At 45.9% G+C, this 24,463-nt stretch overlaps 1 protein-coding gene across 1 annotated transcript in view; it reads left to right on the top strand.

Annotated features, from left to right (window-relative positions):
* kif25 (kinesin family member 25) overlaps window positions 1-24,463 on the top strand; it is a 227,842-nt gene that overhangs the window by 42,133 nt on the left and 161,246 nt on the right. Inside the window, exons 4-7 of the mRNA XM_070891009.1 lie at window positions 7,916-8,054; window positions 9,350-9,453; window positions 12,099-12,187; window positions 20,778-20,820. Of these exons, the coding sequence (XP_070747110.1) occupies window positions 7,916-8,054; window positions 9,350-9,453; window positions 12,099-12,187; window positions 20,778-20,820 (375 nt within the window). The remainder of the gene's footprint in view (window positions 1-7,915; window positions 8,055-9,349; window positions 9,454-12,098; window positions 12,188-20,777; window positions 20,821-24,463) is intronic.

Raw genomic sequence — 24,463 nt, 5'->3', positions numbered from 1 at the left:
GTGAAAAACAGAGCCCAAAAGACCGGAATATCCGCCGCCTGTTCTGATACGCTTCTGTACAGTGTATTAAAATGCCTGATTGGCAAATGGTCCAAAATGCTCAATATTCTGTTAGTAAAAATAAAATAATCAGAGACGCAGTCTTTTTATTAAAAAAAATCACTATCTATTTAATAAATTGCTCTTGATAAACAACTGGCATGCACTACAAAATGGACCATCAAATCCTTGAATTCTGTCGCACCAGAGTTCTTCAACTGCCCATGTTGGTTCCCTGTCAACTTCCTATATACCACTAAAAATAACATTCATAATAAATGCATGAAAGTACAGTATGCTCTCTAAAGACACTGACTTACATAAAGTCTTGTACTTCATAAATAATGTCATGTGGTACGGGGAGAAGAAAGAGAACAGAGAAGAGAATCACAAAATCTATCTGTAAACTTACCCATCCGGCAAAATATAAAACAACTCATGGTCATGCAGGCCTCTCTTTATCCTGAGTGCTTGGGAATGGTTGGCATAGTGCTGAGCTACCATTGCCCTGTTACTACCTTGCTGTTGTCTCCTTCATGTTCCCCTCTGCAATTGATGCTACTCCCATTTCTATGGCTACTAATTTTGTAAAGGAAACAAAATAACAGCAGTACAATCTCTACAAAATCTTTTGCCTGACCTGCCAAAAATGTTTGTTTTATTTAATCAGTAAAATGGAACAAAGCTATGTACTGAGCCAAATATTGTGTGACTTGAATTAGTAAGTATCTATCATGTGTCTTAATATTCCTGGTACATTCATTTTGGTGCATGCAAGTATCTGACTCCTTGCGTTGGTATTTACAACTTTCAGTCTCATTGACTTTTGAACAGCATGGCCATATCTAGCACATGATATAACAGTTCTTCTGCGAAAGACACAAGCTCACCATAATGAAAGAAAGAAAGAAAGACTTACATTTATATAGCACCTTTCACGACAACCGGACGAATCAAAGCGCTTTACAGCTAATTAAATACCTTTGGGTGTAGTCACTGTTGTAATGTGGGAAACGCAGCAGCCAATTTGTGCACAGCAAACTCACACAAACAGCAATGTGATTTTGACCAGATAATCTGTTTTTTTGTTATGTTGATTGAGGGATAAATATTGGAATTAATAAAAATTGATTTATGTAAAGCAGATAAAACCCAGTAGTTTCCCAGCCTGGCCTAGCGAGTAAATGAATGGCATAGTGTGCCAGAGAGCTGAAAGGGTGGGATTGTTATAACACTGGACTAGCAACTTAGAAGCTGAGAGTTCAAATCGCATCATGACAAGTTGTAAAACTGAATTCAATAAATTTGGTAATTAGTGAACTAGCGCGAGAAAAATGACCATAAAAGCTTCCCCTCCCCTGCCACCACCTCCCCAGAAAATAACACAGCCTGCCTTTGCTGTGTGAGTATATCAGAAGAGCTGGTCTCCAGTCGTCTTGGTTAATCCTTGCCACTGGACTAAGACCTAGCCGCTTCTGACCTCCACTCCTGCCCATTTCCAACCTCCGCTCCACGCCGCTTCCGACTTCCTCATTGTTGATTCTGCTGCTGCGGTGGCTAGCCTTTTTGGATTTGCCCACAGCTCCAACCTTGCACTCCAAACTATTCCTCTGACTGTCCCATGAAGTCGGGCTTTTTCTGATTTGCCCAAAGCTCCAGCCTCGCGCAGCAAACTCCAAATTCCCCAAAAAAGAGGAATTATAGTGACTTTACCGTCACATGGCTGAGATCAACTAACTCAGCAAAGTCCGGCGATCAGACCCAAGATTTCTTTTGCTTTCATGGCTCAGTTACTAACCAGACACTACTACTACTACTCGGCATTCCCTCGTGACGAGGACTAACAGAACCACCAGCAAGCTCTGTACTTCACTAATAAGAACACATTATGTTTCCCTGTCCTTTCAGTGCACACCCCATCACCCAGTAGTCAATGTGGTCTGTAAAATAAGTCTCAGCTGTGGCTAAATAGTAGCACTCTCACCTCTGAGTCAGAAGTTTGTGGGTTCAAGACCTACTCCAGAGACTTGAGCACATAATCCAAGCTGACATTTCAGTGCAGTTCAGAGGGGATGGAGGGATTGAATTATGAGGTGTGATTCTATAAATTGAGCATGTTCTCACTGGAAAATAGAAGATTGCGCGGTGATATGCTTCTAAAGGGACTAGATGATGTAGACCACAACAAACTAATTCACCTTGTCCAGAACAGTAGATGCAGAGGACATGGTCTGCGTTTGAAGGGGTAAATTCAAAACTAATCTGCGGAAACAATGGCCTCCCACGGCCCCTCTAGGAACCCTCCGATTGCTGCCCTTTTCCCCTCCCGCCTCTGATCACCAACCAACCCTCCTTCCGATTGCCAGGGACCATCCCTAAGGTTCCCCAGCTGTGGTCTCCTACCACTGGTGCTCTCTCCTGGCTAGCCACCGCAGCAGCAGAATCAACAACGAGAAAGTCGGAAGCGGCGAGGAGCGGAGGTTGGAAATGGGCAGGAGTGGAGGTCAGAAGCGGCGTGGAGCGGAGGTCGGAATCAGGGAGGAGCGGAGGGAGGGACCACCGAGGAGCGGAGTTAGGGACCAGTGAAGTCCGGAGGTCGGGACCTGCGAGGTCCGGAGATCGGAAGTGGAGAGGAGAGGATGAAGGAGTGGTCAAAATTCAGAGGTGGAGCAGCGTGGGCAAGACCAAGGGAAGGCTAAAGGGATCAAGGAGTATGGAGAGAAAACAGGAAAGGGGTACTGAGGTGAATGATCAGCCATGATCTTATTGAATGGTGGTGCAGGCTCAAAGGGCAGAATGGCCTACTCCTGCACCTATTTTCTATGTTTCTGTCAAACCCGTGTGGTGGCTGGTGTGCAACGGTCACCACACGTTAAAAAAATCCACACACAGGCATCTTCCACCCTTCAATATGTAGTTCGGGATCTGGAATATTAGGCCCTTCATTGAAACACCTGTGAACAATGCCTTTTTGGTGTGGAAGCAAGTCATCCTCAATACGAGGGACCGCCTAAGAAGAAGAAATATTGGCCAGGACACCGGGGCTAACTCCCCTGCTCTTCTTTGAAGTAATGCCATGGGATCTTTTACGTCCACCTGAGAGAGCAGATGGGGCCTCGGTTTAATGTCTCATCCGAAAGACGACACCTCCGACAGTGCAGCACTCTCTCAGCACGGCACTGGAGTATTAGCCTAGATTTATGTGCTTAAGTCTTTGGAGTGGGACTTGTACCCACAACCTTCTGACTCGGAGGCGAGAGTGCTACCCACTGAGACACAGCTAACGAATGGCAAGTGCAGTTGAGAATAGTGAAGCCATTATTTATGATGTACAATACTTTATGGATGTCAGTGTCTTCATAGAGCATATTGTTGAAGTAGGCAATGACAATTTATTTGGCCAACTGTGCAGCAGGAGCCATGTCTAACAGGAGAGAACAGGTCAGAAATGATCACCGCTATCGCACAAAAACAGCCGCATTGCTTCTGCTAATGTTCTGCCGAGGCTTGGATACCGAGACCTTTGCTCAGAAACTTACAGCAGGTCTGATGATATGAAAATCTTGCTCTTTGAATTTTTTTTCCACAAAAAATGCCCCAACTGACTTAAGTGAGCACATTGCGAACATTAACAAGCAATCAATGTCTTCCGCAAGCTTTATTTTCCTCTGCTTTTGTTATTTTGAACTCGGCACTTTATCCACAGGAGGGAAGTACGTGTAGGTGAGAAAAATGCATTTAACAGCAAATTTATGGAAACTATCAGAATTCCTCACCAATATATTCACATGTTTTTGGAAATATACCCATGTGGCAAGCAGGAGGTCCCAGTTGCTTCTGTTCTGTTCTGGGTGCCTGTGGTTCATTTAATCCCGACTTGTCCCTGATGTAATTAACTTTGAAGCTAACACAGATATAGATTATTTCTGCAGGATGATCCTTTGTCCAGGATATACACTGCAGCACGTGCTCTTACTAACTTTCTGCTTGGAGGGGATCACAATTTGGAGTTGAGGGATGATTTGCTGAGTTTATGCTCTGGTGTAGAAAGTCAATCACTGGCTACACATCATACATTTGAGCACACACAATGGGTGATCTTCTGTCCAGTGTACAGCCTCATTTACCATTTACCTTGCTGAGGTACCATACTCTCCGCTGAAAGCATGACATTGGAAAATTATCCACTCCCCTCCCATCCCCCCCAGATTTTTCACCTTGTCTAAATAGAATGACATAGAATTAACAGCACAGGCCATTCGGGATATATTGGTGGATATGCTCCACATGAGCCTACTCCCACTCCTACTCTATTTACTTCATCTCACCCTCTCAACATTTCCTTTCTCCCTCATGTACTTATCTAGCTTCCCCTTAAATGCATCCATGCTATTCGCCTCAACTACTGGTGAGTTCCACATTCTCACCACTCTCTGAGTAGGCATATTTCTCCTGAACACACCTTGGGTCTGTGCCCTTACCTCTCTGGCACCTGGTCATCCTTTTGAGTCGACTCTCATTTAAAATCCTTGTTCTCTACCACCCACCCAAGTACCACGGCAAGTTTCTCACCGAGATATCTTTACTACTTTCCTCCCTCAGCCTCTGCACCGAGTGACTTCTTATCCTCGGTGATTTCAACCTCCATCGCAACTCACCGTGCTCTCCTCTGAGTTCACTGCCTTCCTATCCTCTCTTAATCTCTCCCTCCATATAAACTCCCCTACTCATATTCACAGCCACCGCCTTGAGCTTGCCATCTCATGTGGCCTTTACTCCCATTGTCAGTTACAAATAAGGCCACCTCTGATCACTTCCTTATATTGCTCTCCGCTCACGTTCCCCTCCCAACCCTACTTCCTTCTGTGTCCAACCCAGGAAAAAGCTCCCCTCCAAGTCACTCACAGCTGCACTTTCAAATTCCCAGCTGTCCAGCCTTTGGCCCTCCATTCACCACAACATTTTTGCAGCTACACATCTGCTCAATCACACCCACACCTCCCTTGTCCCTATTAAAACCATTACTCTCTCACCCTGGTCGTTCCCCTTGGTATGGGCCTCATTTCTGCTCCCTTAAGTCCAAGGGACAGAGACTTGAATGAATATGGCAAACAACTGGTTTAGCCATTCATTGCCAGATCGGGATGGATCATATAAAGCACTATCCAGTCTTGCTCTCATCTGTCAAAACTGCTCACTTTTCCAGGATCTTCTTGAATGCAAAGATAACCCACGGCTTCTCTTCACTACAAAGCATCTTCTTAAACCCCTCTCCCTTGATTCTTCCATCATCACCTCCAACAACAAGTACGAGGAAGTTATGGACTTGTTTATCACTAAGATTGAGACAATCTGTTCAGCTGCCACTGTCACTTACCCCCTTTCCCCTAACCCACCGAGCCATAGCTCCTAAGGTTTTCCCTCTGCCCTAGCTCTGAATCTGCACCTTTCCATAGTTTCTCTCCTATCTACCCTCATGCCCTCTCCGAGCTCATCTTGTCCATGTGCGCCACTTCCTGCTCCCATGACCCTATTCCCACCAAACTGCTGACCACCCAACTTCCTTTCCTGGCCGCATGTCAGCTGATATTGTTAATTGTTCCCGCTCCTCAGGTATGTTCCCCTCTCCTCAAACTACCAGCCCTTGACCTCTCTGACCTTGCAAACTACCGTTACCTCTGGAGTCCCTCAAGGATCTATCCTTGGCTCCCTCCTATTTCTTTACATGCTGCCCCGTGGTGACATCATTCGAAAACACAGCGTCAATTTCCACATGTGCGCTGATGACACCCAGATCTACTTCACCACCACCTCTCTCAACCTCAGATTGCTTGTCTGACATCCGGTACTGGATGAGCAGAAATTTCCTCCAACTAAATATTGAGAAGACCAAAGCCGTTGTCTCCCGTCCCTGCCACAAACTCCGTTCCCTAGCAACTCCATCCCTCTTCCTAGCAACTGTCTGAGGCCGTTCACAATCTTGGTGTCATATTTGACCCCGGGATGAGCTTCGAACCACCTATCCACTCCATCATCAAAACCACCTACTTCCAATTCTGTAACATCGTCTGTCTCCGCCCCTGCCTCAGCTCATCTGCTGCTGAAGCCCTCATCCATGCCTTTGTTACCTCTAGAGTTGACTATTCCAATGCTCTCCTGGTCAGGCTCCCATCATCTACCCTACATAAACGTGACCTCAGCTAAAACTCTGCTGCCCATGTCCTAACTCGAACCAAGTCCCGCTCATCCATCACCCCTGTGCTAGCTAATCTACATTGGCTCCCGGTTAAGCAATGTCTTGATTTTAACATTCTCATCTTCGTTTTCGAATCCCTCCATAGCCTCGCCCCCTCCCTATCTTTATAGCCTCCTCCAGCCCTACAACCCTCCGAGATCTCTGCGCTCCTCCAATTCTGGCCTCTTGCACATCTCCAATTTTAATCGTTCCGCCATTGGGCGGCCGTGCCTTCAGCTGCCCAGGTCCCAAGCTTTGGAATTCCCTCCCTAAATCTCTCCGCATCTCTACCGCTCTTCCTTTCAGACGCTCCTTAAAATCAACTTATTTGACCAAGCTATGTCCTAATATGGCCTTATGTGGCTTGGTGTCAAATTTTGTTTGATAACACTTCTGTGAAGTGCTTTAGACTGTTTTACTACGTTAAAGGCGTGAGATAAATGCAAGTTGTTGAACTCCTTGGCTTTATTAGTGACATCTTATATTGATGGCCCCTAGTTTTGGACTCCCCCATAAGTGGAAACATCTTCTCCACATCTATCCTATCGAACCCATTCATAATTTTAAAGACCTCTATGTTTATCTTTCAGCCTCTTTTCTAGAGAAAAGAGCCCTGCCTGCTCAATCTTTAATGATAGCTGTACTCTCTCAGTTCTGGAATTATCCTTGTAAATCTTTTTTGCACTTTCTCCAGTGCTTCTATATCCTTTTGTGCACAGTATTCTAAGTGTGGTCTAACCAAGGTTCTATATATGTTCAAATATAACTTCTCTGCTTTTGAATTCTATTGCTCTAGAAATGAACCCTAGTGTTTTGTTTGCACTTTATATGGCTTTTGTTAACTTGCGTTGCTACTTTTAATGATTTGTGAATCTATACCTCCAGATCCCTATGTGCCTCTGCCCCATTTTACAAAGAATAAGAGCCCTCCTTACTCCGTTTTGACGCCCACTCTGCAAGTTTGGCGTCGTCTTGCATTTTGTTGCAATCCTCCTCAGTAGTAACTATTTGGTGTCATCTGCAACTTTTGATATTGTACTTCTGTAAATATAATATCTCTCCTTTACGGGAGAATTTTTACATACTTGTTTAAATGGCAAGAGTTTAAGAAAGAAAATGATCAAACCTACATTGGAGTGGAAATATAGGATGATGGGGGGAGGCAGCTGACATTACAATAGTAACTACACTCCAAAAGTACTTCATTGGCTGTAAAGCGCTTTGAGACGTCCTGTGGTCATGAAAGGCGCTATATAAATTCAAGTCTTTTAAATGTCAACTTTTTCTTTAGAGCCTGTTGTCACTCATCTCAATCTTGCTGATGAACAAATTATCTAAACCAGAGTTGTATTTTATTCTTATTAAAATTCAATTATGGGCAATGAACGGTTAATTTGGGCACATCCTTAATATCTCCAGTTCATCACTGAGTGAATAACATAAAACATTTTTTAAATCTTTGTTTCTATAGGATTGATTGTGATACAGATTTGGCATTAGAGATGGTTAATAAGAAAACAGAATATATATTTAAAATCTCAGGATAAAATGGAAAATCTCTCACCATATATTTTGTTATGCTAAATGTGTTTGTATTGTGAGGGTCTCGTTGCTGTTTTTATCTTTTCTATTTTTATACAGGTCTTGAAGCAAGAGCTAAAGTCCCTGCGTTCGTTGGCTACTGATTTTCCAAATATTTTTCAAGAAAAATGCAAAACAACCTTAAAGGAATTTTTAGCTGTCAGTGAGAAACAACATTTGCACACTATCGATATAAACAGTAAGCATCATGTTATGAAATATAATTTGAAAAGTTTTCCCCAAACAAATATGTTTCAACTTATATTGTAAAATGTAACTATTAATATTTAATTTAAATTATTTTCTCGTGCATTGCAAGTGACCCTGTTTTAAGGGACTGGATGCCACAATAAGTTAGCGTACTGTCCTTTCATTTCTGGAATTTAGGTTTTAATCCAGCCCGGACTTTTGGGGATGCAATTCTTCTCTCTGCCACGCTATAAGTACAGCTGATCCAAGTGCATAAAATAAAATAGACTGCCTATCTCATAGGATCTTGATTCTTCTGCACACTATAGAAATATAGCCCAGCTTGATACGTTCTGAGGAAACCAGGGGCTGAGCATGCACATAATAATATTGTCCTGATATGTGAGGAAGGTTGTGGCTCATGTGATTTCCTTCCATATAAAACATGGTAACACATAAAACCCCCATGACCTTCACCATTTTTCAGAGGTCAATTTTTCCACCATTATAGGTGCTTTGCTCCTTACATCAGATCTCGTCACTAAATATAATACTTTAGACTAAAGTCTCTGGCTTTACTCCAGGAGGAGGCTAGATTAGCTATTGCAGTATCAAACATTCTCTTACTTTGCCCTGTGCAGAGTTGTGTAACTCTTTGAGGTTTCTCAGGGGACTAAGGTTCTGATACCACCATAAAATATGGTATAGAAAGTACACCCCTTAGCTTTGCCCTCTCTTTTAACCATTATGATGCCAGTAAACCTACTCAGTAGAAGTTCGTTATTTGTTTACTCTGCTGGTAACTTACAAAAAGTCAATTAATGGGTTGATGCTTTGATAAGATGTATTTTTTTATTTTAAAAGTTATCAATAAAATAAAATCGCTATTTTTAACTTGGTTATTTTATCTTTAATGCTATTGATCTGGGTTTCGCTGAAAGCTCTCAGAGTCTATCCATTGAATACTCTAGCCATAAAAATCACAACAGATGCTGATCTGATCTCTGTCTATGCTGAGTTAGCAGTGGCAGGGGAGCTACAATTAACCTCAATGCCATTGGTTGGGAGGTGGAGAAAAATGAGTCACTGTTCCCAAGCCTGATTACTGTTCTGCTGATAACATGACCGGGTGTGGCTGTGGTGCTTGCTGAGGGTTGCATAAAAATAATGGGAATGATACTGGAGTGCGACAGATGTTCATGGACCTATACTCCATGAAAGAGCTAATGGGGGGTGGGAAGATACAAAATAAGCAGAGAAAATTGCCAAAAAAAGAAAAATAATATTATTCATCTATGACTACAGAGCTCCAGGGACAAGTCTTTCAACTTGAAAAATCTCTTCAGGAAGTTAATGGCAGATACAGTGGAGAGAAGCATAAACGGAAGATGCTTCACAACACCCTAATTGTAAGTGCTTAGCTCATTATATTCTGCATGGACGGACGGACAGTCTGGACGGACGGACTCACTCACTCAGATTTAGGTGTCCATGTACAGGAAACACAGGAAGTTGCCATGCAGATACAGCCAGCAATTAGGAAGGCAAATGGCATGTTGGCTTTTATTGCAAAGGGCTTAGAGTACAAGAGTAAGGAAGTGTTGCTATAAATGAATCTGAAATTTTGAAAAAAGCTAGTCTCAGTAATGGTGACCATGAAACTACCAGATTGTCGTAAAATCCCACCTGGTTCACTATTATTGTCCTTTAATGAAGGAAATCTGCCGCCCTTACCCCGTCTGGCCTGTATGTGCCATTAACAGAAATCTTGCGTGACACAGTTGCACGATCATGGTACCCTTGTTGACTTTGTCTTCTGTATTCAACATGATTATTTAAATCCGGGTGAACCAGATCTTAAGACCTTTTTTCATCATGAGCTCAGCAGGCGAGACCCCTGTGAGTGTGTGGGGTCTTGTCCTGTAACTCAGGACAAGCTGGTCTGCAGTGACCCTTGGGTTACTCTCCTCATGCTTTGCTTGATAATTTGTACTGCACGTTCAGCTTGTCCGTTGGACGCAGGCTTGAACGGTGCTGACCTTACATGTTTTATGCCATTAAATTTCACAAACTCTTGACTGGTGAAGCACGACCCATTGTCACTCACCACTATGTCAGGCGGACCATGTGTCACGAACATGACATGAGATTCTCTATGGTTGCCGTGGACGTGCTGCATGACATGATTATGCATTCTATCCACTTCGAATAAGCGTCCACCAGCACGAAAAACACCTTGCCCAGGAAGGGACCTGCAAAATCTACATGGATCCTGGACCAAGATTTGGATGGCCACGACCACAGACTCAGCGGCAATTCCGCTGGTGCTTTGCTGAGCTGCATGCAAGTGTTGCACTGATGCAAGCATGCTTCCAGCTCAGAATCAATTCCGGGTCACCATACATGGGACCTGGCGATGGCCTTCATCATCACTATACCTGGATGTGTGCTGTGTAACTCACGCACATACATGACAAGGACACAAAAGGATTCCAGTCATGTCAGGAAAAGAGTTTTACATAGAGTTGAGTTGTGAGGTCAGAGAAGGAAAAACTGGCTTTCACGGCATAGTTATGCCAAAAGGGGATTTTAGCAAGGAGCCTTAAAGATAAACAAGCTGTCTATAGAAGAACAACAAGACATTTAGAACCGAGATAAGGCAATAGCTAACCTCAGGAGGACGGGAGAGGGCTGTCAGGGGTACTCACTCCCCTGTAATTGGACAGTGGAATGGGTAAAAATGATTGACACCAGGTAACCCCCAGCCCATTAAAATAAGATATATAAACGGGCGACCGAGAGAGAGAAACAGGCAGTTAGGGGGATGCATGCTGGTTACGGCCTAACACCTTGGTCAAGTTTAGCCTCTGGGGTGGATCGATGCTGGCTGACGGCCTGATATATCCAACAGCTGCAGGGATCCATCCAATCCGAGCCCACTGTTCTGCCTCGCCGTCCGTCCGGTCATTCCGTTCCGTTCCGGGCCATAGATCGCTCTCATCTGCCACGGGTTGTATCTCTACCATATCTATCTCAATCGCATGTAGTATCTGATTATGCTTAAAACTGTAGCTCTTTAATAAAACGCTTTACAACTCCTGAGACCCTTTGGGTAATTTGTGTGTGACCTGTGATCCAAATCTTACAGCTATGAGGAGAGATTGAGTAGACTGGGCCTATACTCTGTGGAGTTTAGAAGAATGGGAGGCGATCTCATTGAAACATAAGATTCTGAGGGGGATTGATAGGATAGATGCTGAGAGATTGTTTCTCCTGGCTGGAGAGTCTAGGACTAGGGGGCACAGTCTCTGGATAAGGTAAGTTTCAACAAGAATAATTGAAATTTAATATGAACATTTTGACTGAGTATACTGACAGTTTTACAAGGCTGTCATAACTATTCACAGCACTGTGATCATTTTGGGAGTGACCTAACTATTACTATATAGTAGCGTAAGGCCCATGCTTTCGTATACCTCAGTAAATACGTCGACTATGTCCTGGAGTTCAGCCTCTGTGTGTGCGCAGACGCAGACGTTGTCCGCGTACTGTAGCTCGGACGACAGAGGTTGGGGTGGTCTTGGACCTGGCCTGGAGACGGCGATGGTTGAACAGGTTCCCACTGGTTCTGTGGTTTAGTTCCACTCCAGCGGGGAGCTTGTTGACTGTGAGGTGGAGCATGGCAGCGAGGAAGATTGAAAAGAGGGTTGGGGTGATGACGCAGCCCTGTTTGACCCCGGTCCGGACGTGGATTGGGTCTGTGATGGATCTGTTGGTAAGGATCATGGTCTGCATGTCATCGTGGAGCAGGCGGAGGATGGTGACGAACTTTTGGGGGCATCTGAAACGGAGGAGGACGCTCCATAGACCTCTCGTATTGGACTGTTCAGCCACCTAAGAACTCATTTTAAGAGTGGAAGCAATTCTTCCTCAATTCTGAGGGACTGCCTATGATGATGATGATGATGATGATGATGATGAAGAATATATAGTAGTAAAACTTCATCTCAGAGGTGAGCTATAGTCTGCTCAAGAAAGACCTTTTTAATTTTAGGAATTGCGTGGGAATATCAGAGTCCACTGCAGAGTGCGCCCTTCTATGCCGTTTGATTCTGAAGATGATGACACAAGTTTGTTGGAAAGGTAAAATATGCTCTCTCTCAGTATTTTTATTTCCCTTTGCTGCAGCATCTCCACAGGAGGAAAGGTATAATTCTCGCATGACAAGTTTACTTTGGCAGTGTCCATTATAAATATAGACATTGGAATTTTGAAATGGGAAAAGCTGACAGAAAGTGCACAAAGGCACAAGAGTTCTAACATGTTAAATAATATAAAACAAAATATTGCATAAATGTAAAAGCAGAGTTGGATGATTTTAAAATGGGGCCTGTATTACATCTGCACCCTGGTCCAATTAACCCCCATCCTTTATCCTCGATTCAGTTGAAGACTACATTTGGTTTTGACCCTGTGCAATGCTACAGGAGATTGTCTAGTTTAACATTAACAATTTCAATGTAATTACATAATTACATTTCCTCATGTAAATAGTCGCCTGTAACAATGTAGTTGCAATCTCTGGCCAGTAAGTGGTTCGCTAGAACAAGTTTTTTCACGTCTTTCCCAGCTCAGTTGCCATCTTGTTTTTCTCTTTCCAGTTAAGTTATTTATTTAGCTTATACATTTTTATTTTTTAATATACATTTTTAACTTTTTAATGTTTTTAAAGTTGAAATTTCTCGACAGAATTTTAAATTCCCCACTTGTGGCAGGCCTTAGTCCATCCTAGTACCTCCCTCCTCCTGTCTGGCCTCCTCCTTCTTCACCCTGATGTCTCACCTCCACTTAGCCATCCTGTTCCCTGTTCACTCCTCTGCTGGAATTCTCATCCAATGTCCTGTTACTGTCCCACATCCATTTCTGTGGGCCTTCGGTTATCTTAGTGTTGCTGCAACCGCTCCTTGAATTTTTTTTTCCTTTGCCAGTTTTCAGACCTCCCCACACCATCCAAACAGCTGTTTGTTCCTCAAATAACTCATAGCATTGTTCTATATATAATGACTATAAATTCTTTGAACATAGGAGATTAGGGTTGATCTGTTGGAGAATGAAGGCTTAACCACACAGTGAGGATGGGTTCCATCCATAGTGGATGCAATAGATATTCAGCATTGGGAAGTGGGGGGGAAATAGGGGATGGGGAAGAGTAAATGAGAGTCAGTTGTAAAAGTGGAATAGGTGGCCAGGAACAGCAGGGAAAGGGGCAAGCAGAAAGGTAGGATTGGGGGAAACCATAGAGGGAGAAATAAAAGGGTAAATGAGATAGGGGACTGAGGAAGGTAAAATATTGAGGGGCATCATGCAGATTGGGGTGAAGCAGGGATCATGAAAAAGTTGGGTAGAATAAGAGGGGTCAGTAGCAGAGGGTTAGCAAGAATAGAAGAGGGTTAAGACGATCAGGGCCACCATGTGGATGAGGGAGATAAGAGGTGAGGCAGGGGTCACAAATAGATTAGCTGGGATGATAGTGGATAAAAGACAGGAGATGATGTAAAACACAGGATATAGAGGTGCAGGAGTACCGCAATGGGAGTGAGACCATACTGGGAAGGGAACGAGAGAGGTGATAGGACTTGGGCAATATAAAAATAACAGGAAGAAAGGGGGAAGAGTGCACAGTTTGGAGCGTGACATGGGAATCGCATAGTAGGAGATGGTGCCGGAAGTGTATTCTTAAGGGGCAGCAAAAGATATGCCTGTGCCATGACTACATCCTTTCCTCCTCACACATTGAATCCTGAAATTTCCTTAAGTTCCAGTCAAATCCTCCTCCCATTCACAACCCGAATATTTTTCCCCTCCATGTCCCTGTCCTATACCTCACCATGTTACCTTTCTTACTTCTGTTTTGATTTTTGTATTTTTTACTGAGTCCCACTCACATTCTTTGCAGGTTTTTGTTGCCCTGCTCTGTGTTTGTGTTTTTAAGCCCCACGCCTGATGTTTGGTGGTTTTTTTTTAACCCCTGCTGGTGGTATCTATCTTTTTTAATGTTAATGTTTTAATTGTTAGGATCCAAAATTGACCCTTTCTGTAAGAGCCGTGACTGTTTCAAAGATGCAGCCATGGGTCGGTAAGGACTCACCGCTCGGTCAACGCGGAGGGGCCGACATTTTGAAAATTGCCCTCCATTATTTTTGCAGCAGTATACAGGACCGCCCCGGGTGTCTTCCTGCCCCATCAGACATGCGACACCCCTTTCCGCCCGCGTGGGAAATTGCCCCGCGGGAATGGATCGGCCGTCGGTCAGTGCCCCCGACAGCTTTCCTTGGCGGGACGCTTCGTCTGGCTGGGGCCGTGTGTCTGTCCTTAAAGGGGAGGGCGCACTGCCACGCTGCCATTTTATTTTAATTGACTGCAGACAACAGGCAGCCCGGCACCCCCTCTTGGATACCGGGTCGCTGGCCTGACCGAAACCCTCCCTGGTAGCCCTGTAGATGCCACTAAAGTGGCTGCAGGGCTCGCAGCGGCCCTCCCCTTTAACTGAAGAAGAGGGACATTGTGACACGTCAGCGCGACGCTGATGACCTGGAGCGGCGCCGTCCAGAACACCGCCCCGCTGCAAAAAAAATAAAGTGCTGAATTTCGCCGGCATGCATTGGGGTGGAAAAAACACTTAATAAACGGTAAGTGAGCCCCGTTTGGGGCGGAGGGTAATTTCGGTTCCTTAATGTTTTACTTGTTAATGTTTTTATTCCCACTCACTTTTTACTGTTGGTCCAGCTGTTTTTTTCCCTCCTGTGCCAGTGTTTGTGAGTTGCTTTTACTGCCACACCCAATGTTTCTGTTTTTAAGTACAGGTCTGCTGTTTGCTCTTCAGTCCCCTCCCAAGTATTTTGTTTTCTTTTGCTCTCAGTCTGGCTTTGTTTTCCACCCAGTCCCAATGTTTAAGGAGTGTCAGGTTGGCCCAGCGGGAGCACTCTTGCCTCTGATTCAGTGCAATACTGAAGGAGTGCACTGTCGGAGCTGCCGACTTTTGGATGAAATATTAAACTGAGGTCCATGTGCCTGTTTGGATGGCCGTTAAAGATCGCATGCCACTATTCAAAGAGCAGAGGAGTTCTCTCGGTGTCCTGGCCAGCATTTATTCCTCAGCCGGCACTGCCAGAACAAATTGTCTGGGCAATTATCTCAATGCTCTTTGAAACCTGTTTGCACACAAATTAGCTACTCTGAACAACAGTGATAATACTTGAAAAGTAATTTCTTGGCTGTGTAGTACTTTGGGATGTCCTGAGAATGTGAAAGGTGCTATTATAAATGCAAGTTCTTTCTTCTTTCTATATACATTTCAGACTGATATCTTCTTTTTTAATTGCTACTCTTTTGTTTCTTTTAATCCTACTCACGCTCTGAGTGGGTCTTTTTCAGCCCGCACTGCAAAACCTCCCATGCTCAATGCTTGTAATTATGTTATATTTTTACCTTTCCTCTCTACAATTCTCTTCATCTTAATTGCTTAACTGCGCAAACCTCATCCCACTAACCTCTTACACAAATAACCTTCCGGAAATACTAGGGGACCAAGGGTCTAGCGAGAAGGAGGAACTAAAGGAAATCCTTATTAGTCAGCAAATTGTGTTAGGGAAATTGATGGGATTAAAGGCCGAAAAATCTCCAGGGCCTGATAGTCTGCATCCCAGAGTAATTAAGGAAGTGGCCCTAGAAATAGTGGATGCATTGGTGGTCATTTTCCAACATTCTATAGCCTCTGGATCAGTTCCGATGGATTGGAGGGAAGCTAATGTAACACCACTTTTTTAAAAAGGAGGGAGAGAGAAAACAGGGAATTATAGACCGATTAGCCTGACATCGGTGGTGGGGAAAATGTTGGAATCAATTATTAATGATGCAATAGCAGCGCATTTGGAAAGCAGTGACAGGATCGGTCCAAGTCAGCATGGATTTATGAAAGGGAAATCCTGCTTGACAAATCTTCTAGAATTTTTTCATGATGTAACAATTAGAGTGGACAAGGGGGAGCCAGTGGATGTGATGTATTTAGACTTTCAAAAGGCTTTTGACAAGGTCCCACACAAGAGATTAGTGTGCAAAATTAAAGCACATGGTATTGGGGTAATGTACTGACGTGGATAGAGAACTGGTTGGCAGACAGGAAGCAAAGAGTAGGAATAAACGGGTCCTTTTCAGAATGGCAAGCAGTGACTAGTGGGGTACTGCAAGGTTCAGTGCTGGAATCCCAGCTATTTACAATATACATTAATGATTTAGACGAAGGAATTGAGTGTAATATCTCCAAATTTTCAGATGACACTAAACTGGGTGGCGGTGTGAGCTGTGAGGAGGATGCTAAAAGGCTGCAGGGTGACTTGGACAGGTTAGGTGAATGGGCAAATGCATGGCAGATGCAGTATAATGTGGATAAATGTGAGGTTATCCACTTTGGGGGCAAAAACAGGAAGACAGAATATTATCTGAATGGCGGCAGATTAGTAAAGGGGGAGGTGCAACGAGACCTGGGTGTCATGGTACATCAGTCATTGAAAGTTGGCAGGCGGTGAAGAAGGCAAGTGGCATGTTGGCCTTCATAGCGAGAGGATTTGAGTATCGGAGCAGGGAGTCTTACTGCAGTTGTACAGGCCTTGGTGAGGCCACACTTTGAATATTGTGTACAGCTTTGGTCTCCTAATCTGAGGAAGGACATTCTTGCTATTGAGGGAGTGCAGCGAAGGTTCACTGGACTGATTCCCGGGATGGCAGGACTGTCATATGAAGAAAGACTGGATCGGCTAGGCTTATATTCACTGGAATTTGGAAGAATGAGAGGGGATCTCATAGAAACATAAACCTCTGACGGGATTGGACAGTTAGATGCAGGAAGAATGTTCCCGATGTTGGGGAAGTCCAGAACTAGGGGTCACAGTCTAAGGATAAGGGGTAAGCCATTTAGGACCGAGATGAGGAGAATCTTCTTCACTCAGAGAATTGTGAACCTGTAGAATTCTCTATCACAGAAAGCTGTTGAGGCCAGTTCATTCGATATATTCAAAAGGGAGTTAGATGTGGCCCTTACGGCTAAAGGGATGAAGGGGTATGGAGAGAAATCAGGAATGGGGTACTGAAGTTGAATGATCAGCCATGATCATATTGAATGGTGGTGCAGGCTCGAAGGGCCGAATGGCCTACTCCTGCACCTATTTTCTATGTTTCTATGTTTACATGCTCAACACCTCCACATTTTCTGCAACCCCCGAATATTCCTTCTTCAACTTTTCTCATTACTCAACCTGTTTGCCATGACAGCCTTTTTTCCCACTTCCTTTTACCAGTCTCTCCAGAATCTAACAGCTTCCTCCTCTTTCCTTCCCACTACTTAATCATTAATCCCCAAACTACCTCCTCTGGTTGTCACATATCCAACTTCACACTTCAGTCTGTTAAGACTTACTTATCTCAATTATCAGTATTTTGACTATATGTGTCTAAACACGAATGAGTCTCATCGCCGAGAGCATGCAGAAATCAAGCACAGGTAGCGGAAAGAGCGTGCGGCAAATCAGCCCACCCACCTCTTCCCTCCAATGACTATCTCTCCCACCCGTGACAGGGACCGTGGTTCTTGTATTGGACTGTACAGCCACCTGAGAACTCATGTTAAGAGTGGAAGCAAGTCTTCCTTGATTCCGAGGGACTGCCTATGATGACGATGATGAATGCTACAAAGGGTGTCCAACCTTTGGCTCCATAGCCAATGTTTCCTCTAATTTTTTTTTCATGCGCGGTCCCTTTAAATTGCTGCGTGGCCCATTCAAGTGTTGCGCATGCACGGTTTACCAATGCAAGAGCCGGTGAGCGGTCTGTGTGGGACCTCACAGACTGTGCATCCGCGCAGCTGCTCAGCTTCAAGGGAACATTGTGCCTAGTTGCATGCCGTGGAGTCTCAGGGACCCTGTATAAAGTTAAAATCCACATTACCATTCATTTGCATATATCTCAAACTGCTGAAACTAAGCAATCACATGTCCAAAAGTACTCCATTGGCTGTAAAGCGCTTTGAGACGCCCAGTGGTCGTGAAAGGCACTATATAAATCCAAATCTTTCTTTTATTCTAATTTAGGATTTAAAACCAGTGAATCAGAAATATAAGTACAAATATAATTGGGCTTTCAGGGCTTAGGAGTTTCATGTGGCCCTACGGTTGAGATTGGACAACACTACTATACACTGTGGAGTAAGTAATATATGTCCTGACACATCGCAAATAACAGTGAACAATTAAGCAACTTGGGGAGGAGGAGGCTGCGTCATTGTCCCCATCCTTAATGATGGCGGAGCCCAGCACGTGAGTGCAAAAGACAACCATCTTCAGCCAGAAGTGCTGAGTAGATGATCCTTCTCGGCCTCCTCCTGAGGTCCCCATCATTAGAGAAGCCAGTCTTCAGCCAATTCGATTCACTCCACGGGATATCAAGAAATGTCTGAACGCAAAGGCTATGGGCCTCGACAACATTCAGACTGTAGTGTTGAAGACGTGTGCTTCATAACTAGCCGTGCCTCGAGCAAGCTGTTCCAGTACAACTACAACACTGGCATCTACCCGACAATGTGGAAAACTGCCCGGGTATGTCCTGTCCACAAAAAGAAGGGGAAATCCAAATTGGCCATTTATTGTCTCATCAGTTTACTCCTCGTCAACAAACTGATGGAAGAAGTCATCGACAGTGCAATCAAGTGGCACATACTCACTAATACTCTGCACACCAATGCTCAGTTTGGGTCACTTGGCTCCAGACCTCTGTTCAAACATGAGCACAAGAGCTGAATTCTGGAGATGAGGTGAGAGTGACTGCTTTTGACATCAAGACAGCATTTGACTAAGTGTGGCATCAGGGGTCCCTACTAAAACTGAAGTCAGTGGGGATCAAGGAGAATTTGTTTGTGGCTGTTGGAGGCCAATTATCTCAGCTCCAGCACATCGCTGCAGGAGTTCCTCAGGGCAGTGTCCAAGGTCCAAGTATCTTTAGCTTCTTCATCAATGACCTTCCCTCCATCATAAGGTCAGAAATGAGGATGTTCGCTGGTGACTGCACAGTATTCAGTGCCATTGGCAACTCCTCAGATAATGGAGCAGTCCGTGCCCACAGGCAGCAAGACCTGGACAACATTCAGGCTTGGGCTGATAAGTGGCAAGTAATATTCAAGCCACACAAGTGCCAGGCAATGACCATCTCCAACAAGAGAGAGTCTAAACACCTCTCCTTGACATTCAGTGGAATTACCATCACCGTGTACCCCACCATCAATGTCCTGGAGGTTACCATTGACCAGAAACTCAACTGGACCAGCCACATAATTGCTATAGATTGGAGGTTGAATATTCTGCGGTGAGTGGCTCAGCTGACACCCCAAAGCCTCTCCACCACCTACAAGTTGTAAGTCAGGAGTCAGATAAAAAACTCTGCACTTGCCTGGATGGGCGCAGCTGCAACAATACTTGAGGAACTTCACACTACCCAGAATAAAGAAGTCCGCTTGATCGGCACCCAGCCACCAGCTTAAGTATCCACTCCACCACCACCATGTACCTCATCATCATCATCATAGGCAGTCCCTCGGAATCAAGGGAGACTTGCTTCCACTCTTAAAATGAGTCCTTAGGTGGCTGAACAGTCCAATACGAGAACCACAGTCTCTGTCACAGGTGGGACAGATAGTCGTTGAAGGTAAGGGAGGGTGGGACAGGTTTGCCGCACGCTCTTTCTGCTGCCTACGCTTGGTTTCTGCATGCTCTCGAGGTGCTCAGCGCCCTCCCGGATGCACTTCCTCCACTTCGGGCGGTCTTTGGCCAGGGATTCCCAGGTGTCGGTAGGGATGTTGCACTTTATCAGGGAGGCTTTGAGGGTGTCCTTGTAATGTTTCTTCTGCCCACCTTTGGCTCGTTAGCCGTGAAGGAGTTCCAAGTACTATGGCTGCAGCTACTTCAGCAGCACCTCCCAAACCCACAACCTCCATTACCTAAAAGGACAAGGGCAGCAGATGCATGGGAATACCATTACTAGCCCCCAAGTCACAAACCATCCTAACTGGGACATATATCACCATTCTTTCATAGTCGCTAGCTTAAAATCACGAACTCCCAACCTAACAGCATTGTGGAAGTACCTTCACCAGATGTTATGCGGTTCAAGAAGACCCACCACCACCTTCTCAATGGTAGCTAGGGGTGGGCAACAAAATGCTGCCCTTTCCAGTTACGCCCACATCCCAAGAATGAAAATTTAAATTAAAAAATAATTGAAATTAGTAATTTACCATATGGGTATTTTCAATAATAAATCAATTTAACAGTCTTTGGTGAAGTGAGTTTGTACACCAATGAATAGCAAAATGGAGATTACATTTTTGCAAACCTATTCCAGTTTGAACAAGGTGTGCTCAAGGCTAGCTATCTTTAAGTTTGTAATACTAAAAAAAATGTTTTTTAAGCTATCAAATTTAACAATGATGCAGTATTATTTGAACATACCTTTTTTTCATTTTAGTGAACATTTATTCTTAATTTAACAAACAAAAGAAACTTCACAACAATTCAAAATGTAATCTAACGGTTAATGTACTTGGTTTTAGATGCTGCTTATATCAGTGTTTTTGACTGATTCTGATCTCTGCTGTCGTTTTTCACATTGTATTGCACATGATATTTTGTAGGCCTGGAACTGCATCAGAGAGGGTGATTCATTGGATCGATGATGTGAGTACCACCCTCTCTATTGTCCAAAAATAATCATTCCATTGTGCTGTAAGTGCAATCAGTTACACATTTAAAATAAGCCTCAAGTTAATTCACATCTCCGTTTGTAAGTAAATGTTATTTTTCTTTTAAATCTGCTCACCTGCTTAAATACATGCCTTGCAATGCCATGATTATTCCTCGCATATAGTTATTATAAATATGGTCTAAATATTGTTCTATCTCGATAATGATTTCATCTCCATGAGATTTTCTTCCTAAGTAATGAACTAACAATGTCAGATTGCACTATGGAGAAAAACTTAATGGTCGCATCATCAAATCCAGTCACGACCCATGCATCAATACAGTTTGCATTTAAAATCAGAATTTACAAATCACTCATACTTTTAAGGATAAGTTAGTTTGCAACACCTAAAGCTCTGGGCCCCCTTGATGACAGGACTTGATTGCTGATTGGTCTCCTTGGATGATAAGACACACCCAGCAGTTTTCTCTGGAATCATTAGAACCGCCCAGCCTACGTAATCAGTGACTTTGCAAAGTGTAATTCGAGCCACTCTGACTGCCGACTCCAGACAGGAGAGAGCTCAATTGGAACAGACAGGGCTCACTCTCTCAAGTTAAGACCTCCCCTCCACCACCCACGTTTCTGACCCTCCCAGCCCAAGTTTCTGACATTCTCCTCCCCCCATCCCACCCCCCCAACTTAAGTTCCCGACGTTCTCCCCCTGCCCAGACACCTGACCACCTTCCCCCACCACCCCCTCGCCCACCCCCCCTCCCCCCGGATTCCTGACCGTCTCCCCCTGCCCTAGTTCCTCCCCCATGGATTCATAAGAACATAAGAAATAGGAGCAGGAGCAAGCCATTTGGCCCCTTGAGCCCGCTCTGCCATTCAATAAGATCATGGCTGCTCTGATGCTCTGATCTAGGGCTCAGTTCCACTTCCCTGCCCGCTCCCCATAACTCTTCATTCCCTTGTTGCTCAAAAATCTGTCTATCTCTACCTTAAATATATTCAATGACCCAGCCTCCACAGCTCTCTGGGATAGAGAATTCCACATATTTACAACCCTCTGAGAGAAGAAATTCCTCCTCATCTCAGTTTTAAATGGCCTTCATAACCTTCTCCCCCCAACAAGTTCCTGCCCAAGTGCCTGACCTCACCCCCAGCCCCCAGCCCAAGTTTTTGACATTCTCTTCCCCCCACCCCACCCCCTCAAGTGCCTGCCCCCCACCTCCCCTCTCCACGCAGCCCAAGTTCCTGACCTCATCTACTCCCCCACACGAGTTCCTCTCCTCCCCCTGCCCGAGTCCCTGACCTTCTTACCCCACCTCGATTCCTGACCACCTCCCCCAGCCCAAGTCCCCCCCCCCATGGATTCATAACCTTCTCCCACCAACATGTTCCTGACCACCTGCCCCCCGCCATAGGTGGGGCATTGTGTGTGGGTCACGGATTGTGAACAGGTTTATTGGGTATGAAGTGAATAATGACATTGTGGTGACTGCCGGATTTTGTCCAGTCCAATGATGTCACTTGCTGCTCACGCACCGAGCTTTCCGAGAAATCAACCAGGTGTAGGGGAGGAGAGGGAGAAGGTGGCATGGGTGTAAAGGAGGTGGGGTTGGAAGAACATGATTCCTCTTACCATCTGGATCACTTTCTTCCCCCATCCCCACTATGCTCTCCATGCTCTTTACCCCCTCCCCACCGAGTTCCTAACCTCCTCTCCTTGACTTTCCACTCTCTCTCTCCCCTCCGATCACCCCTCCCCCATCCCCCCTCTCTGCCTCCTTCCACTCTCGCTCTGCCCCCACTCTCTCTCTGCACCCACTCTCTCTCTCTGCACCCACTCTCTCTCTCTGCACCCACTCTCTCTGCTCCTACTCTCTCTCTCTGCCCCCACTCTCTCTCTCTCTGCTCCCACTCTCTCTCTCTGCTCCCACTCTCTCTCTCTGCCCCCACTCTCTCTCTCTGCCCCCACTCTCTCTCTCTCTCTGCCACCACTCTCTGTCCCCACTCTCTCTCTCTCTGCCCCCACTCTCTCACTCTCTGCCCCCACTCTCTCACTCTCTGCCCCCACTCTCTCTCTTTGCCACTCTCTCTCTCTGCCCCCACTCTCTCTCTCTGCCCCCACTCTCCCTCTCTCTGCCCCCGCTCTCTCTCTCTGTCCCCGCTCTCTCTCTCTCTGCCCCCGCACTCTCTCTCTCTCTCTTCCCCCACTCTCTCTCTCTCTGCCCCCACTCTCTCACTCTCTCTGCCCCCACTCTTCTCTTTGCCCCCACTCTCTCTCTCTGCCCCCACTCTCTCACTCTCTTTGCCACTCTCTCTCTCTGCCCCCACTCTCTCTCTCTGCCCCCTCTCTCTCTCTGCCCCCGCTCTCTCTCTCTGCCCCCGCTCTCTCTCTCTCTGTCCCCGCTCTCTCTCTCTGCCCCCGCTCTCTCTCTCTCTTCCCCCACTCTCTCTCTCTCTGCCCCCGCTCTCTCTCTCTTCCCCCACTCTCTCTCTCTCTGCCCCCACTCTCTCTCTCTCTGCCCCCGCTCTCTCTCTCTCTGCCCCCACTCTCTCTCTGCACCTACTCTCTCTCTCTGCACCCACTCTCTCTCTCTCTGCACCCACTCTCTCTCTCTGCTCCCACTCTCTCTCTCTGCCCCCACTCTCTCTCTCTCTCTGCTCCCACTCTCTCTCTCTGCTCCCACTCTCTCTCTCTGCCCTCACTCTCTCTCTCTGCCCCCACTCTCTCTCTCTCTCTGCCACCACTCTCTCTCTCTGTCCCCACTCTCTCTCTCTGCCCCCACTCTCTCACTCTCTGCCCCCACTCTCTCACTCTCTGCCTCCACTCTCTCTCTTTGCCACTCTCTCTCTCTGCCCCCACTCTCTCTCTCTGCCCCCACTCTCTCTCTCTGCCCCCCCGCTCTCTCTCTCTGTCCCCGCTCTCTCTCTCTCTGCCCCCACTCTCTCACTCTCTCTTCCCCCACTCTCTCTCTCTCTGCCCCCACTCTCTCACTCTCTCTGCCCCCACTCTTCTCTTTGCCCCCACTCTCTCTCTCTGCCCCCACTCTCTCACTCTCTTTGCCACTCTCTCTCTCTGCCCCCACTCTCTCTCTCCGCCCCCTCTCTCTCTGCCCCCGCTCTCTCTCTCTCTGCCCCCGCTCTCTCTCTCTCTGTCCCCGCTCTCTCTCTCTCTGCCCCCGCTCTCTCTCTCTCTCTCTCTTCCCCCACTCTCTCTCTCTCTGCCCCCGCTCTCTCTCTCTTCCCCCACTCTCTCTCTCTCTGTCCCCACTCTCTCTCTCTCTGCCCCCGCTCTCTCTCTCTCTGTCCCCGCTCTCTCTCTCTCTGCCCCCGCTCTCTCTCTCTCTGCCCCCGCTCTCTCTTTGCCCCCACTCTCTCTCTCTCTGCCCCCACTCTCTTTCTCTCTGCCCCCACTCTCTCTCTCTGCCCCCACTCTCTCTCTCTCTGTCCCCACTCTCTCTCTCTCTGCCCCCACTCTCTCTCTCTCTGCCCCCACTCTCTCTCTTTGCCCCCACTCTCTCTCTCTCTTTGCCCCCACTCTCTCTCTTTGCCCCCACTCTCTCTCTCTGCCCCCACTCTCTCTCTCTGCCCCCACTCTCTTTCTCTCTGCCCCAACTCTCTCTT

The sequence above is a fragment of the Pristiophorus japonicus genome, chromosome 9 (assembly GCF_044704955.1).
Source record: "Pristiophorus japonicus isolate sPriJap1 chromosome 9, sPriJap1.hap1, whole genome shotgun sequence".
NCBI lineage: Eukaryota > Metazoa > Chordata > Chondrichthyes > Pristiophoridae > Pristiophorus > Pristiophorus japonicus.
This window is presented reverse-complemented; position numbering and strand designations above follow the sequence as displayed.